Raw genomic sequence first — 18,125 nt, 5'->3', positions numbered from 1 at the left:
CCTCGTATTAATATTTCGTGTAATCTGCGCGTTAGAAATTGGACATTGTGTCGTCCTGCCTACTCTGCAGTAGACGGCAAGAGAGAGAGAAATGCGGGACATTACACGCACATTGAAGTTTTTTTGTGGGTTAGCGAGAATAAAGGAAATCACAAGACTTCTTGCTTTTAGTAAGGGACAAGTTACCTTCACTAAAAAAGTTGGAAAGGAGATTAGCATGTCTAGGAAAATGTTTCAACGTTCACTGGATCTGTTGTTGGGTGGGTTACTTACTGGGCAGCGAGATGTTTCAGAGATTTGTCGCTTTTTTTTACGATAATTCTGCTATCTGTCATCGCAAAACAGATCAAAGGGCGAATTGAACTTATTTGGCCTCTTTAACAGAGTTAAACAGAGGCAATGGAGTTCCATTCTTTAAGTTAACTTGAACAAAACCGGTCAATTTAATTTTTGGATGACTTAGAGAACCGTTTGGTGAAGAAACGGAGGCGTTTGTTTCTTTCCTGTATATTCAGTTGTAAAAACTAACTGAGCTTCGCCCTTTATTAAAAATAAATCACAGGTACCTCCGTGACATATCGTCTCGAATTGTGTAATAAAAGAACTACTCAATGGCAACCTAATCTAAGAAAAGTTTGTTAAATGGAATGAGAGTAATTTTTACTTTTTTGTGTGGCGATGGATTCAGGCTTTGTTTAGCTGTTCACAGAACTCTCTGATTTCCCACTGAACTGTCTAGTTATATCAAGTAGTAGCTGAACTAATTTACAGCAAACGTCCAACAGTAGTTGTTTAAAGTTAACGATCAAATTTTAAGGAGATTTCTTAGAGAAACGATCCTTACATCTTGAAAAAGTGCTCTTAATAATTTTCTCATTTATACTGCTTTCAGGCCCAAGGTTGTGAATGAATTCATGTTACGTATAAAATGTACAAATCAGGTACAGTGTTTAGATAGCTGTTGTTTGTGTAAGGCTGCGTTATTTCATGGAGCATCATTCATTTTTAATCACCCGTAATTTGAACCAAAGTCATTTCAAGGAGATTGTAAGCAGGTCATTCCATCAAGTTTATCGGATTGCGAGGTATGTCGCGTTACAGTCTACATTTTGCAACCTTTCAGACAATAATTCTTTGTTATATAGAATATCCGATAGTCCTTAACAGTTTGATTTATTTCTCATTTAAATTAATGATAGTCACCTTTTCTCGGCTTTAATTACGGTGAACTGAAAATGTAGTTTTGTAATCACGTTTCATATTTTGTTACTAATGCTAGTGAGGAAATTCTCTATGAAATCTCATCCTTTGGCTTAATTTAACAGAGGCCGGCAGCCAGCCCAGGAAATCTAATCGCTGGTTGAGTTTTGTTTTACCTTTGCTGAATAGCCGTTGTTTTCAATAGCCCAGAAACCTGGGATAGTGTGTTTGAAAGTCCGGCCATTGATGCTCGGTAGTATATAATTACCTTATAATGAATGCAACAAGTTTTGTTAATATTTTGAAATGGAATTCTGAAAACCAATGGTGTGACCGAGATTTCTCCTTTAGGTGCATGGTCCGAACCTATTTATTAGTGTGTTGGTAACAGTTTTGAGTCGCTGTTTTTCGTAACAAATATCTAGCCAATTTCTTTGATCATTAGCATCCTAATGGTTATTTCAGTTTTATTTTTAAATAGATAGATCGTATCCCATGGGACCTTAACAAGATCCTCCTTAAGACCTTTCCAATCTGCTGTGCGAAAGTTGTAAACAAACCTTGGAGTCTGTTTAAGTCTACCAGGTTTAATTTTCCAGTCAAATTCGATCGAATTTTAGTGGTAGCAGTGTTTTCAGCTTAGTCATTTTCACTCAGAGCGTTTTTGCAGGGTGCTTCTTGAATAAATCTTGTTCAAATGCGATATTATGTATCCTCCTTGACCGGTGTCCTCGCATTAATGCTTCGGTTTGCTTCTAAAACCCGCTGAGTTTAGTACACCCAGTCAATTGGATGCTGAATACTCTGCCAAGAGAAATGTTTCATTGAACTCATTAGGAAGAGAAGTTGCGTCTGAGTAAAGAGTTAAACAACAAGACAGTTATATAATAATTGCAACTAAAGGTACAATTTGAGTCTACGCTGTTGAAAATTTGAAGGTATTCTGATGGTAGGGTACTGATGGTAGATTTACTGCTCTGCGTAAAGCATAAATCAGAGTTTAAAAATCAATTTTACAACTGCCATGGGCCTTATTAACTTACACCAGAAAAATGATTTTTTTCTACATTTGCTCAGCTGTTTATCTTATGTGATAAATGGGTTTCTATACGGTGATGTAAGAAATGGAATTAATATATCTTAGTACAATTAGAGAGATTCTATTGATCTCACTACACGAGGATTGCTTTATACACTGCTTGAATTTCACTGACACGAGGGATTACAGCGGACAGACTAATTTTATAGCCGCTTCCCAATTTGTTGATATTTTTGAGGAAGAAATAAATGCGATGAAAGAAAATGCAATTCCGAAAGGCACTAAAGATGAAGCTAAGTCCGGGGTGACACTTTTCGAAGTTTTTCAAGTTTTGTTAATTGTGCTAGAAAATGTTGAAAATTGCGATGGGAATGTTGTTGATGTCGATAGGAAATAAAAATAAATCGCGCAAGATTTTTTTGCTATTTAACAGAATGGTTTCAAGAACAAAACTGATTTAATACGTACGTCGTGGTCGCTTTATATATTCAAATCAGCACTGAACCAAAAAGCATTTGAAAAATAAACAAAGCTGTTATTTTTAAGTTAATAACCAAGTTTTGGTTGGAGTCAAAAATGCGAGTGAAAGAAGAAGAAATTATCCATAGTTCTACCGCACAGACTAGGCTTTTTTTTCACGATTCGTTAGAAGTTGTTAAGAATAAAGTAAACAGTAAAGACTGGCGTGACGCGCGAATAGAGCGGGGGCGCGCTTAGAGACATTTTGAATTTCCGTAAGCATTTTAACCAATTGCAAGTAGTATTAAGTTTTTGCCAGTGTTATGGCGTTGAAATCACCTTTTTCGGCAGATTTCAATCAAGCCCTAAAAATCTTAAGGTACGACAGAGCTTGCCGCGTAATTCAAGCCAGGAGCGAAAATATATCATGCACAGCGTATAAACCTGCCTAAAGTGTCTAGCAAAAAAAATAGGAATAATCTACCCGTCTTCCATTAATAGTTCTCTACGCTGCACCTCGTTCAATGATACGCCGGAGAAAAAACTTGCCCTCGTAGACATACATCTTCCTGTCACGAATAAACAATTTTTAGACTGAGAAATAGCTACTTGTACTACCCGAGCAATCAAGAGTTATAGAAATCTCTAGGAACGTGCTAAGCCCCCGGCGGCTACTACAGCCACTACCTTCGTTGTTCTTTGAGACTCCCGCGTGCATATAATTATAACTCACAAATGCGCTCGGTTGTATTTGTTATCGTCTTTTAAAATAATTTCTTATTAGGTTAATATTCTCGTGATATCTTTTTATTTTATTTTTTTTTTTAGACACCGAGGGTCCCATGTGATCTGTTAACCTTCTTTTTATTTTAGTACAAGCCTTGGAATTTGTAATATATAAATATTCATTCTAGACTTGTGCAATTTACCAGTTTCAACATTTGCATAGCAAATATGACGGTAATATTAGTTTGCATTCAGTATATACTTAGCTGTTCAGTGAGCTGTTGCATTTCCCAGCGATTTGCGCAATTCTGCAAGAAGTATTATTCCTTGTACAAACTTTTGTAGCCGAAATTAAACTTGACACATCTAATAGATTTTTCTTCGTTCTTCTTAAACAGAAACGAAGAGAACCAAAGTTAAATAAGTAAGCTATCCAGTATCTGCCTAGTTATTCAATGACCCGTTTGGCTTCCCAGTGAACTGCAAAATGCAACAATTTTATCAAGTGGTAATAATTACAGCAAACTCGAGTTATAAACTCTTGTTACTGTCTTCCAAAACTTGACTTATAGAGGTTTATAGTGAAATTAAAAATAAAATATTCTTTATTCTTCAAAAACTGTTGTCTTATTTCCCCATTCACTTTTAAGCCCAAGAAAAAATCCATTAAAAAACTGTGCAGAACAAAATATAGTGTTTGGTTAGCTGCGGTCTGCATATAGCCGAGCAATATATTCAAGAAATTTTACCTTTTACTCGTACCAATTATACACCCAAGTCATTTGGAAGGTGTTTTCGTCTAGTTCACTACATCTCTTGGAAAACCAAAAGGTGGGTTACGACGCAATTCAATATTTTTTGATAGTTACGGAGTTTGTGATTTTATACGAATTAACGTTTATTTAATGTTAGTTTCATGAACCATGCATGGGTAGTTTTATGACTGCAATTTGTTTTAGCCACACGGAAAGGTTTAGTTTAACTACTAACTTTGCGTGAAATGAACTAGTCCCTCTATACTCATGATACTAACTTCTTCAGTTGTTTCGTTTCTTTTACTGGACATGAGTTGAAGCCCGCTCATTATGACTCTTTTTTGTGACCAAAACAAAAGGCAATTTGGATTTAAAAATGAATGAAAATACCTCTATCACGCAACCGTCAACCCTAAAGGATATATTCTTAATAAATTCACTCCATTAAGAGTCGACCAATTGAAGTGCCTGTTGAATTTATTAAACGAATAAAGGAAATGAAAAAATATGCCACCGGAAAAATCGAAACCCTTCTCGTTGATTCATCTTCTTTTAGCAAATTTTATTTCAGGAAGATACAACTATTGGAAGGGTATCTTGTTTAAGCTATCCCTTATACAGAGTCTACGTTTCTCTCTTCCTTTGACGTTTTGTAACTTCCTATCCCCTCCCTAGGCTGTACTAATTTTACATAATATTGTTTTCCCAGAATTAAGGTTTGCTTATATCCTTTACACTTGCCTTCTTTTCTTCTGTCTGAGGCTTGAACAATCCAGAACGTCCAACAATGGCTGGTGGTCACTTGAATGAATTTTTTGGTTATCAAATCAGATGTGTAAAATTTACTACACTGAATACTTCGACGCATCAATGTAAAGACATGAAAATATGTTTTTTTCGTCAGTTTTGATACCTTAAAACCTTTAGTAGTTACATTTTGGGGCAATATTCATGCAAAATTATTAATATCTTGATACATGCCATTTCCTCACCCAAAATCAACTATACTAATGCATTTTTCTATTAAAACAATTCAAGACTATTTCGTGTGTGAGTATTTCCGCTTACGACAAAATTAAACAAATTTAGAGCATTTCAAATGAATTCCAGCATTTTATATTTGAAAAGAAGATGACATTAACCTTTTACAAGGTATGTAGAAGGAACAAGAAGCAAAATCTAGTGAAGAGGGTGAGAATTGGACCTTTCTTCAAATCAAGACTTGAACTTGTTAAATCAGACTTACAAAGAAAGAAAAAACAGTAGTGTTAGACCTCGGAGTACATTTTACAGCTCCAGGTGTGATTAATTTAAAAGGGCTAAGATGGAGCAAAAGGACAAGAAATTAATTACGACAGCTGCCTCTAAGTTAACGCAATTGCACATTATCTGTGTAATTTCGTTATGCGAGAAACAAGATTGCTCGCTGCCTTAAAAGCAGGTTTATCCTGAACAGTTCTGTTTATATGGCTTCGTGGTTAACTTAGTGCTCCTCGAAAGTTCAGATCTCATTAACAAAAGCCAAACTTCCTTCCATCATTACTCTTTCTAATTTGTAATTTTATTGTTGCATGATATAATACTGGATAAAACACTGACGTAAAAAAATTAAGAGGAGTGTTACCAGTGTTTCATAAATGTATTTATGCGTTCCCCATAATGTAGTGACCGAAAATATATTTCTTGTAAGTACCTCTGTTTAAAAAATACCAAACCTTAGCTGAGTAGCAATTGACTCATCTAAGTCACTGTTAACAATACACAGGTCGACGACGCTAAAGGTCTGTAGAGATGAAGATTCTCGTTTTCCTTTTGCTCATTCTACAGATGGCAGATCTGTGCAACTCTGTTTCAGGTAAGCAAGGTATTATTACAAATTCGTCAAACAAATTTAATGATATTTCGGATAAATCCTTAGTGTTTAATTCAAGTTCACCCATAAGGAAATTTTCTGCACCAGATGCATGTGGTTCGTTAAATAGCTAATGTTCCTGTCGAGGTTGTCTGTCAAGAAAATTCAAATACTATGGACTGAAACTTCTGTGGGATCCTTTCGTTTATCTTTAGATACAATCCATGCCAACATTTAAAATGGAGCTTCAAAAACTCATAAATAGTTCGTAAGCCCATTTACCTATCAAATGATCGACAAAATATCACGTGCAGGGGTTTTAAAACCCGATAAAACCTCCTTCTTATTAGTATGCGGTGTTAAATGTTTTTCCCGTATGCTAATTTCCAACGTTCACAAAAACATCATTGTCGTGAACTCTCTTGATATACTCTTTTCCAGGAATGTTTTTGAAGCCGTTAAAAAACTCTCAGCACATGTTTTATCAGGTCTAAAGCCACTCGTCTGCGCCTCGTGGTTTTAAATCGCGATAAAACACTGCTGCTCTTGTGTTTAACATTACATAATAAGTGGCTAAATAAGTGTTATGAGTCTAAAGTGTAAAATGAGTAATATTTTGCCCTTGTTTTCTGATTTGTGCTTGTACGGGTATGCTAATAGTGTTCAAACTTTAACCTTTATGCGCCACTTCATACGATTACTCCATAAAATGCACACGAGTATGGTATTGTTAATCTTCAGTTTCATACGATTACAATTAATATTCATGGCAATCCTGACCTAGCGTGGCAATGCCCAGTTCCTTAAAAATGAAATACATGCGACATGAACAGATTAAAATTACCAACTTCTTGTTATTACCATCATGAACATTATTATCTCTTTTTTGTTGTTTTTGTTTTTGTTTTTGCAGTTACGTTCTTGAATATGTACGTTAAAAGTGAAGGTTGCGAGGATAGATTTAAAACAGCAGGCACATGTGGTATTGCTTATATCAAGGTGCAAAATGTAGAACGCTCACTTAAAAACCGGGGACATAATGTTGTTGTTGCGGACGGTACAACAGGTATGCTTCGAATGCAGTCTTTCTTTGTAATAACCCTGATAAAATGACCACACCAGACCTTCGCGAACGCAACGGGTTCCAACGTGGCTGCTTGACTATCTCGATTCCGGAAAAATACTGAAAGAGTTATCACATAGCAGACTGCACGACGACATTCCACTATTGCTTATGCCGATGTCTGGCTAATTTTGAAATTTTTCTGAAGTAGAGGAAAACTTGATTCAAACGTTGCACGATTTTGTTTTAAAACATCTCAGTGTTCCAATATTCCAGGTCCTTAAATTTTATTCATTTGATAAAAACGTTTTGCAAAGAACCTGCACGTTCATTGGCTACAGTTTAATTGCAAACGCCCTCGTCATCGAATCAATATAAAGTGCCAGGAAACCCATTTATACCTAAACGGGGTTGAGTGGAAGTGTTGTTAGGTTCATAGGCATAGTAACCTCTTTTTCGTGTGAGGGTGAAGTTAAATAGGGATTCTCATATATTACTTTACCGACTAAATAGCCCACTTTGAAAATGAGTGATGGCCTGGGTCGAGAGTAACTGCCCAAGTGATTGTGGGATTGTTTGGGGGGACGCAAAAATGCGAAGACAATAGCCAACGTCCCCCCAAACCTTCCCACAATCGCTTGGGCAGCTACTCTCGACCCAGGCCATCACTCTTTTTCAAAGTGGGCTATAAAGTGTATCGAATTGTTTTCTTTAATTCGTGCGTTATACAAATTATTGGATTCAAAACAGCAATGTTAAAGAAAAACGAAAAATGAAAAAAAAGTCTAAATTCATTTCAAATATTTTTTCCAAATACTGAACTGTCACTTCACCAATACCTTTTTTCATTTCCTATGCAGGTGCCTTTATCGACAGCAAGTCATTTGATACTGAGAATGATACTACTGCTGGTGAAATGATGAGAGATTATCTCAACTCCATCACTGGGGAGTAAGTCTCAACCCTTTTGTCTTTTGTCCACTAGTTGTACATTTTATGGAGGCAGATTGGGATTCATTTTCGGGCCTTTAATTTCAAAAGATTGCGATGGATTCAGTTTACACACTTTCAGGTTATTCTTTCTCAATTGCCATACTTTTCGAACGGTATTCTTTTATCATTGATTGGTTTTAAATTACAGTCCTAAGTCTTTCTGGTCCATGCTCTCGAATATCCAAAAAAGGTTTTCCGAGATATCAATGGCTCTTCTCTTTCTCTGTTGTACTTTGAGCAAAAAGTGAAACACATAAAACAATTTCTGTTTAACAAACCCATTAGATGTTCAAAAATGGCTAAGGTTTATTTCAGGTGTACAAATCCCGTAAAATGAACTTGAATAAAAAACGACATTACTTTTGTTCAAAGTTGTTACTGTGGACTTTTTCAAAGACCCCAACATGGCCAAGCCGTGAAAATCGGTCGTTTAAGAGGTAGCTAATTTGTAAATTAACTAATTAATTATCAATCGATTATCCATTGGTTAAACTATTTCATGAGGGTGGAATAAGGCAGTTGATTTTGCTGACTTAAACTTGACCACCATTTTATTAACAACATCTTAACAAATTTCGTTTTCTCATTACAGCAAAATCGTTTTGATTGCAACTCAAGAAAGTGCTTCAAATTATTGGCATGCAGCGGCTGACGCTCTCAAGAGACTGGGTGCTACTGATCCCATATTGAGCGAATACCGAAGTTCGTTTGCTTTTATTGGATACGCCGGGGAACAGAAACCATTCTGGATTACACAAGAACAGCAAAAGAGAGCCGAGGGACAAAGCATAATCAACTTGAGGGTTTCACTAGAGCAGGGACCGCCCGGTAGGTCTATTCATTGACATATAAATAGAAGGAACACAATGTTTCTTCCCTGTGTAGCGTTTATTATTTCGTTTTGTTTTTTATTCACTCTTTTGCTTATCGCCGCAGTCTTAAATAGATTCTTAGCGTTGCCTTGTCTTGCACTGCGACGAAATAATCGTGTGCTAAGATTCTCTTCTCGCCTTGTTTTCCGGAAAAGCCAACATAATGAACGTTTCTCTTCGGAGTGAAGGCTGTGATGATCCTGGTAGATTTGGATGTGGTAGAGGTTACATCGAAGTCAACGATCAAGAGTACTCTGTCTACTCAAGAGGGTTTAATGTGGCCACCTTCTCAGAGGAAGGTAAGTTGTTCATGCCGATTTTTTGTTTAAATAGACGACCAAAAAAACAAAGCAACTAAGAAAGGCAAGGCAACAAGATAAAACTTTTAAAAAATCATTCATTGATTCATTCATTCATTGATTCATTCATTCATGCATTCATTCATTGATTCATTCATTCATTCATTCATTCATTCATTCATTCATTCATTCATTCATTCATTCCCTCATTCATCCGTTCATTCATTCGTGTTGTATGCAATCAGTAAATCAATTAGTCAGTGAGTCATTCAATCAATCAATGAAATAATCCCTCACCATATCTACTCTATCAACCAAACAATGAAAACAATCAATTAATCAATCTATCAATTAAGGTGTACCGAATATGAAACAATTTCATCTACTTCTTATATTTAAGGTGTATTCTTGGAAAGCAGAGGATTTGACACCCACAAAGTCCCAAAAGCTGGAACAAGTGCAGCAAACTACCTGAATAGCCTGTCCGGCGAGTAAGAACTTTACACCTTGTTTATTTCTTAAGGCCAAGTGAAATAATAATTTGTTGATAATTTCAACTACTTGGTGCGATCAGGGATTATCACTATGCCATTTGGTGCAATTTAGGATTAGCTGCCAGTTGTTTTGTTGAAATTGGTACAACTTTAAGAGCCTGGTTAAGCCACAATTATGGAACCTAAATGGAGTAGGCACAGTCAAAAAGCAAATGACGATAAACGTACCTCTAGTGCTTCTGAGTTCTTTTTGCCAAATTTGTGCTATGAACTACTGCTTCTACGACTGCCACGACTACTGTAGGAAAGAAACTCATGTCTGTACAAAGAGGAAAGATGGCGGCCATTTTATACAACGGTTGTTCCTACTACTTTATCGGTGACGTCACGGAGCTAGTTTCCAGTTTTGCTTGGATGTAATTCATGTAACATCACAACATTCATCGCAACATGACTCTTCCGCTGTTGCTGCTGTTGCTACTACAACTACTACTACAACTACTACAACTACTACTACTACTACTACTACCGCCACCACTACCACCACCACCACCACCACTACTACTACTACTACTACTACTACTACTACTACTACTACTACTACTACTACTACTACTACTACTACTACTACTACTACTACTACTACTACTACTACTACTACTACTACTACTACTACTACTACTACTACTACTGCTACTACTACTACTACTTTTAACTCTCGTTCTAGCCTTAGCTCATGATAAGGGAGGGGTCATCGCTGGATTACATAGTTACAGTTAGAAAAGCATTATTGAAGGTAGGTTTAGACACAATTTGCCTTTTGCAGGAAAATTGTACTTGTTGCAGTTCAAGACGAGGCCTCAGTGTACGGTGGACCGGTTCTTGATGAGCTACCGAGACTTGGCGCTTACGAACCAATCGTGCTAGAATACAGGGGTTCATTTGCCCTCGCAGGTTATGCGGGTTCATCTGCGCCTTCGTGGATTCTCCAGGCACAAGCTTTGAGAGGGCAAGGCCCGAGTATAGTGACGACAACGATTGAGCCAGGTAACTTTTCATTGATAACTTAGTTAACAATCTTGCGATATCCTTGTAAATGTAAATGCTAGTTACTGATATGGGTCAGAAAAAGACCGAATTATTTGCATTATCGTGTTTGGATCAAGTGTTCAATTGAATTGTCAACGTTTGGAGTTTTTCTGGCAAAGCGTTTTGTATGTTGGTGTGTTCACCAGCATAAACGTCGGCTTGATTTTGCCTAAATACACAATCTTGCGTACGGCATGTACGGGACGGAAATGAAATTATAGTGGGAGAAATGAATCGGTGTACGTAAAAGCGCAACGAAGCCCACTTCATTCATTTTAAGTTGAATTGAGGCAGTTTATGTGCCCACGTGAGATCTAACAGTTGATACTAAATGGATCGTTGTGTTTTGAATGGAGTGTAAGTGGTTACAACCCATTCGACTGAGCTTGTGTAAAACGGCACCAAACAAATCAACTCAGAAAGAAAAATCCACGTGATTTGATGAATAAATAATCACCGGCTGTAATTATGCTTTTATTCATAGTTGTCGATGAATGTGCGGACTGAGCCAGAAAACAGGTAAATAAACTTATACTTAGCAACAGCTGTATATGTGGATAAGTTTATACTTACCTCAGCCGTTATAAAACAAGTTATGGATCGTAATGAGATATTAAAGGAGCCGACTGAGCACACTATAAGAAATTAAAAATGTGGTATGGGTGGTGTATGAAATGAGGAATGGACCATACGAACCGAAGAAATTTGAGTAAAAAAAGTATTGTTATGGGCCCATTTGACCTTCTTCGGATAAAACGAGCCACTTCATCTTTTCACGAGTTCTTAACGTGGCCCTTAAAGGCTGGTTTCCATATGATCGCGGATCGCAGATCGCAATAAGGTCTGCGATCGTCTGCGATCATACGGAAACTACTTCTGCGATCGTCTGCGATCCAGCGATCGTGATCGCAGACGATCGCAGAAGTAGTTTCCATATGATCGCAGACCTTATTGCGATCTGCGATCTGCGATCTGCGATCCGCGATCATATGGAAACCAGCCTTTAGATAGAACATGGTTCTATCTTCTGCGATCGTCTGCGATCACGATCGCAGGATCGCAGATGATTGCAGACCTTATTGCGATCTGCGATCTGCGATCCGCGATCATATGGAAACCAGCCTTAAGGATGGTGCTTATTACTATGCACCGAAGGCAGATCTCAGTAGCAAGGACTACGCATATTTTAGAGATAATTAAGCAAAATTAATTCTAAAGACATGCAAAAATTACAAAAATTAGATTAATTCTAAAGAGCTTTAAAACGCATGACAATGTACGGCATTTTTTCCTCAAATTGAAGCCTAAGTTTAAAAAATGCGTGGTTGCGTGGTTGCTTATCCTGCATAGTCATACACCGCACAAAAATAAACCAAAAAACCTGAGTTTCTCAGAGCATCCCGAGATACGTAGAACGCATGCGCAGGGTCAAAGGAAGGCCTCGTCCTTAAAGGACTACTCTGTCTCTTGCCAGAGGCACTAATCGACAGTTTTATTATTGCACTGGGGTGATAATTTATAGCAAAACTAAACAGTTACTTTTGTGTTTCTTTGACAGAGCAACATTTCTGGGTTTTGAAATGACATCAAATTTGCGTGATACTTCCCCTTTAATAGCCTGCGAACAGCAGACGTATTTCTGGTCGTACCTCCGAAAAATAACGTCTGCGATCTCGAGCTCCGAAACGATTTCCGTGACGTCAATAGTTCTTCACCAATCAGAATTCGGCTCTTCTGTTTGTGGAGCTAACACGCCTGGGCTTTACGTGGGGATCTCGATGTCCGCGAGAAAATCAAAATGGCGGAAGATGGGGAGAGTGGTTTAACTCACTAAAATGTGCAGTAGATAAATAAATATTGTTGGCTTCCAAAATTAACTGCATATTAAATTGTAAAGATTAAACAAATGTTTTCTGACGTAAAATAACGGTCACCGAAAAACACACTTGAACGCAAAAATTGCTAAAATTCACGGCATGTTAATTTCAACCCGCTTATGCAAATTGTCCTTGATTACGCATCTGTCGCTTCTCAAACGCATATATGAATTCACAAAGACACAAAAATCAACAGAAAGCTTTTCCAACAAAACATTTTATTGAAATAAACAATACATTTGCTATTCGAAGCAAAAACCTTTCAGTTTTTTTTTGCGTGCGTGCAAACACGCATGTAAAATTTGAAAACACTCCGTGTTTGTTCAAAGCGATCACTCGCAGTAAATTCGGGCACGTTTGCGATGAAAATTACAGAAGTTACAGAATTCTGGTTCAAATCATCACTTAAACTATTTGTTAAAAGCAAATCAACATCGGAAAACATAATTTACCGTGTTGTCGCCATTGTCCTGGTCTTATAAAGTCTGTTTGAGGCCCGAGGTTCGGTTTTAATTTTTGAGTCGGTTTTGTTGAATTTTTCGATAATCTTTTGATACGGAGAGGTGTGTTATTTTCAAATTTCTGCTTGATACCATCGACGATCTGGTTAATTTTTTTAAGGCCTTGCTGTAGGCATTCAACATGTTATAACTCAAGCGACATATCGCAAGGTTCTCGCTACCGACATAAACAGACAAATGAGCGATGAATTAACGCACCAATCTTCAGTTCACTCTCGCCAAAGATCTTCACTTTCTCCTTCAGACTGGGAATTTTATCCTTACACAAAAAACAATCTCCTTCGGCCGAGGTAACTTTTTCGGCGTTTCCGCACTCATGGCTACTTATTCCGCTTCTGAGGCAGTTGTCGGTCCTCGCGATTTCGCGCGTGTTATCAATAACATCTTTCTATCACTCAATTTCATTGGTCGAGTTAAGGAGAAAAGAAATGACGTCACGGAAATCGTTTCGGAGCTCGAGATCGCAGACGTTATTTTTCGGAGGTACGACCAGAAATACGTCTGCTGTTCGCAGGCTATTAAAGGGGAAGTATCACGCAAATTTGATGTCATTTCAAAACCCAGAAATGTTGCTCTGTCAAAGAAACAAAAAAGTAACTGTCTAGTTTTGCTATAAATTATCACCCCAGTGCAATAATAAAACTGTCGATTAGTGCCTCTGGCAAGAGACAGAGTAGCTCGGAGTGGATTGAAGCTTGAATGTTAGGCTAACGTTTTTCAAGTTCTCGTGTTTTTGCTTCCAAACTGCGCCAGAACAGATCACGAGTTGTTCCTTTTAAGAACTGGGTTGATTTCTTTCCCTTCGTTGTTCCTGAATGATTTTGTAGCCAAGTAAAGGTCTTATTTCACCATTTTTAACAAAGTGGTCAATACCCCATGATACTTACCCTTTAAAGGGGTTACGTCATCGTCAAGAATAGAGTTAGTAGGTTCGTTTACGCGATTTTTGTTGCAACTTCAGTGCTTCAGTGATATCTATGTGATCAATTGCACTGAAATCGCTAGTTTACAGACGGGATTTAAAACTATAACTTAGCAGGACAAACAATTGCGATAAAATCGCATGTGCACCAAAAATGGGTGGAGAGCCCTTTCGTTATCGTTTCCTTTACTCGTCAGGGTAAACAAGTTTAAAATTATCTACTTTTGAATAATGTCAATGACATGAATTCTTTCCTGAGCTATGAAATGTTTGTAGCCATAAGACCTGTAACTTTCAGAATTTGAGCCAATTGATAGAATTAAGCACTCTATGTACTTTCTTATTTTTTATTGGCATTAATTTTCATTTATTGTTTTTTTAGAATCATCCTTATGAAAAAATTGCTGGTGGAAACGGCAGCGTTAGGAAAGAACACGCCACGGTGTTCAGTAGGCATTATGAAAGAAGAGGCTTAAAAAGATTAAGAAATAAAAATACGATCCTTAATTATACTTGTAATGGGTGCAAAATTAACGAGAACAATAAAATCTAACCTCGTTTATTGTTGGTCGTTTTATTTTTGAATCCGTGCCAGCGACCCATTAGGGAAACAAAACAAAGAGAGGCTGGCGGGTACGTAACCTTTACTATATCCGGACTAGCATTTCTTCCCTGGGGGAGTAATGATGATCGAAGTCACTGTAGTGTGCAACAAAAAGCCCTAAGCACTTACCCTGATGAGTCATTGCGATGAGTCATTGCGATGTCTTGTGTGGTTTCTTTCCTGGTTTTTTGCAAACGATTTCACACTCTATTCTCTTTGATTTTAAAGTTTGGTGATTCCTTTTTGTACTTTCCAGTCTTTTGGTTTGGTCCTTATTTTCCAGTACTCTAGGACTCATAACTTATCATCTTCGAACAGGCTTATAATTAGTGAAGAAAGGTGTGACATAAACCCTATTTAGCCTGGATTTAAGTTCCTGGTCTGAAGTACATGTACATCCCCGTCCTAAACCTTCGTAACTTCAAGACCATTAAGGAGCTCGAGGTGACAATCCACAAAATGGGATGAGATAAAGCCCTCAGCTCGACGGACGATGAATTATTCCTTCTCTTAAAAGTTATTATAGATTACAAAACCTACAAGGCTTCAAACGGTAAAGATTGGGAAACTGTTAAAAGGAAGTATGAAGACAGCATTGAAAGATTTCTCGAAAGATATCCTTCCGAGATTTCCGATGGACAATTGTATTAACAACAGTCAGCTGCCTTAAGGCAGTTAAACCAGGAAGTATGCGGACCAAAACAACGACTATTTGCCTCCTCCGAGTGTTCTTCTAGACCGAAGGACGATAAATTCAACTAGTACCCAAGCTTAATTGCACTGCCAGTACCAAAGGGAACCGGTCCAGGTGTTTACATGGTGACAGATCCATTTGGGACCGAAACGGTTCCAAAACTGGACCTGCTTTTTTGGAGGGGGCCCGTTTCTCGAAAGTTCCGGTAACTTATCGGGCACGGTAAGTGACCCGTTAAGTCCCCGATAATTTTGCGGGTGTTTCTCGAAGCTCCCGTTATTTACGATCCCGATAATTTTCCCGGTAAGTTGTCCGGTAATTTACGGGAGGTCATGACTTCCCGGCTCACTTGCCGCACATTATTACTTCGAAATGGCTTCCTTTTTAGCATAAAATGAATTCCTGTCATGCAAAACTAATCCTACAGCAAGCGATATTGTTTTCTTTGTTGTAATTTGCGGAATTTTCATAAGAAGGAGGAAGTTAGAAATCTGACATGCTACACTAAGATAAATGTAAACATAACCATTGATATAAACAGAGCGATCGCGATGACAGTCGAATTATGTACCGTCCTCGAAATACACAAATGCAGTGTTTGCTGCCTTAGCTAGAGGGAAAAAGAATTCGAAGCTTACGGACGATAGATAAACGAGAATAAAGAACTAAAAAATCGTTCCACTTTTCGCAAAATAGTTGCAGTCGCATTTCAATTGATCGAGCCTTGTTGTGTGGTACAAAAGCCGATTTCGGATCGGTAAAAATAGTGCTTGATGTCTGCCGGAGAAGACGATCAAATCACGCCAGTTGAACTATAGCTATTCATTTTGAAAACTTGTATGAGATCCTTCCTTATTCCCAATTTTCTCTATACTTGCTTAGTCTGCTAACAGTAAATTTGTATCAGTACGAACTGTTGAAATAGGCGTTGAAATAGGACACCACGCAGACACTGTTTCCCCGGCGGTCGCCATAGCTTGCTTAGCTTCATCTCTTCTACAACTTTGACGGAATTATATACTGATCCTGACTATTAGTTTGATACTCACAACAAGAATTCATGTTGATAACATTCATAATCCTTTTCATGTTCTATTTCGCATCCAGGGAGTTTCCTGAAAGTAATTACCGATACCATGCATGATGCAAAATAGTGATCTCTCTTGGTTGCTCCCCTTTGATAAAACGAAAAAGTTAAACTTAGAACGTATTGTGTTGTCCTTCAAAAAGCATGAAGACAGTCCTGTCGCATCCATAACCGTGCTTTTCTCGAATGAATCGAATGGAATAGCCTGGCAATGGTTCCCTATTTTACCGGGCCAGGAAATTGCCGGGAAAGTTTACGGGTGTTTCGAGAAACGCAACATTGGGCCGGATGAAATTTCCCGATAACGGCCCCTATAAGTTAACGGGCCCGGAAATTACCGGGACTTTTGAGAAACGGGCCCCTGATCGGGAACGGATTGACGGATTGAACAGGTCCCGTGTGAACCATTTGGAACCGGTCCCGTGTGAACATAGCCTAAAGGTAAAACTGTTTATAAAGAAAATTGCTGCGACGAAATGGAGCTGCAACGTTGTTGACGGAGTCGTTCAAGGAATAGTCGATTTTGTCACCACGGTTGATAAATAGCGCACTTACATACTCAAGTGTAAGACCATGCAAAAAGATTGAGCTTTTTGTATTTGTCGTTGAGTTCTTAATTTTTCCCGCTCAAGTTTAATAAATAAATCTCTAACGTTAGCATATTTCATATATAGCTGAAGAAGTTACAATTCGCGCATTGTGTATTTTTAAATACGCTTTAAAAAGCGTTGTAAAAAGTTGCGTTAAGTGTTTAGAGCGGTTCAGAAAAGTGTTTCTCAAGTTCGCCGAAAAAGCTCACGTTTTTAATTTAGCCAAGTCTTGCTTCTTGTAACCAACAAAATGTTATCGACGTTTCGCCCAGTTTTCTGACTACCCGCTCTATTTTTTCGGCTGATATATCCATATAATTTCCAAATGTATTGTTGCAGGCCGAAAACTGTATAAAAATGTTTATTATTTACGCCATCGCGCGATTGGCTGAAAATGACAAGTTTTCCGGATTCTATTAAAATTTCTTGCACTTGTGAAAATCTAAATTTTTCGTACTCATAATTTTATACCCCCTTTAAGCCATTATAAAGTTAGAGCTTTAAGATAATTTAGGATTCCATGTTTTCCACGATTACATGCTAATCCAAACATGCACTGAAAATAAATCTTAACACCGACCGGCTATGAGGAATTTCTTTCCGAGCAGAGCAGTTTCATATTCTGTTTTGTTTTGTTTTTGTAGTTTTAACTTGCAGGTAAAACCATGTAATAAACCCTTTATTGACTAAGCTTGTTTGGTCAAGATGGCTGGATATTGGCCTCGTTCTCTTTTGCGCAAAAAAAAGAACTTGGTCAATATTAAGCCACCTTGACTTCACGCTTGGTCAATAACGGATATCAGTATTCAGTATTTTTTGAAAACAAAAGATTAACGACTAACAAGCCAAGATTTTGAGACTTGTTCGAGTTATTCTTATTCTTGTTTAGGAATAACAGAACATGAGGAATTGAAACTTTCAATAAATTAAAATAGAATACTCTTGACGGAGGTGATCTAATAACCAATGCATATACACATTTGCGATTA

At 37.7% G+C, this 18,125-nt stretch overlaps 1 protein-coding gene across 1 annotated transcript; it reads left to right on the top strand.

Annotated features, from left to right (window-relative positions):
- The first annotated feature begins 5,942 nt into the window (after positions 1-5,942).
- Positions 5,943-14,624, top strand: LOC146490043 (uncharacterized). Its single transcript, XM_085124688.1, has 9 exons — positions 5,943-6,034; positions 6,945-7,097; positions 7,955-8,045; positions 8,680-8,915; positions 9,115-9,258; positions 9,659-9,749; positions 10,579-10,799; positions 11,326-11,360; positions 14,544-14,624. The coding sequence occupies exons 1-8, from the start codon at positions 5,971-5,973 to the stop codon at positions 11,346-11,348; spliced, it is 1,023 nt and encodes a 340-aa protein (XP_084980814.1). The 5' UTR covers positions 5,943-5,970; the 3' UTR covers positions 11,349-11,360; positions 14,544-14,624.
- Positions 14,625-18,125: the final 3,501 nt, after the last annotated feature.

This window comes from Pavona decussata, unplaced genomic scaffold (assembly GCF_977016875.1).
Source record: "Pavona decussata unplaced genomic scaffold, jaPavDecu1.1 SCAFFOLD_2, whole genome shotgun sequence".
Lineage (NCBI taxonomy): Eukaryota > Metazoa > Cnidaria > Anthozoa > Scleractinia > Agariciidae > Pavona > Pavona decussata.
This window is presented reverse-complemented; position numbering and strand designations above follow the sequence as displayed.

What these genes read in the sequence shown, in the direction of transcription:
- LOC146490043 (XM_085124688.1), top strand. Translation starts at nt 5,971, where the DNA reads ATGAAGATTCTCGTTTTCCTTTTGCTCATTCTACAGATGGCAGATCTG. An exon ending in TCTGTGCAACTCTGTTTCAG is followed by an intron (nt 6,035 to 6,944) that starts GTAAGCAAGGTA and finishes TTGTTTTTGCAG; the next exon opens with TTACGTTCTTGAATATGTAC. An exon ending in TGTTGCGGACGGTACAACAG is followed by an intron (nt 7,098 to 7,954) that starts GTATGCTTCGAA and finishes TTTCCTATGCAG; the next exon opens with GTGCCTTTATCGACAGCAAG.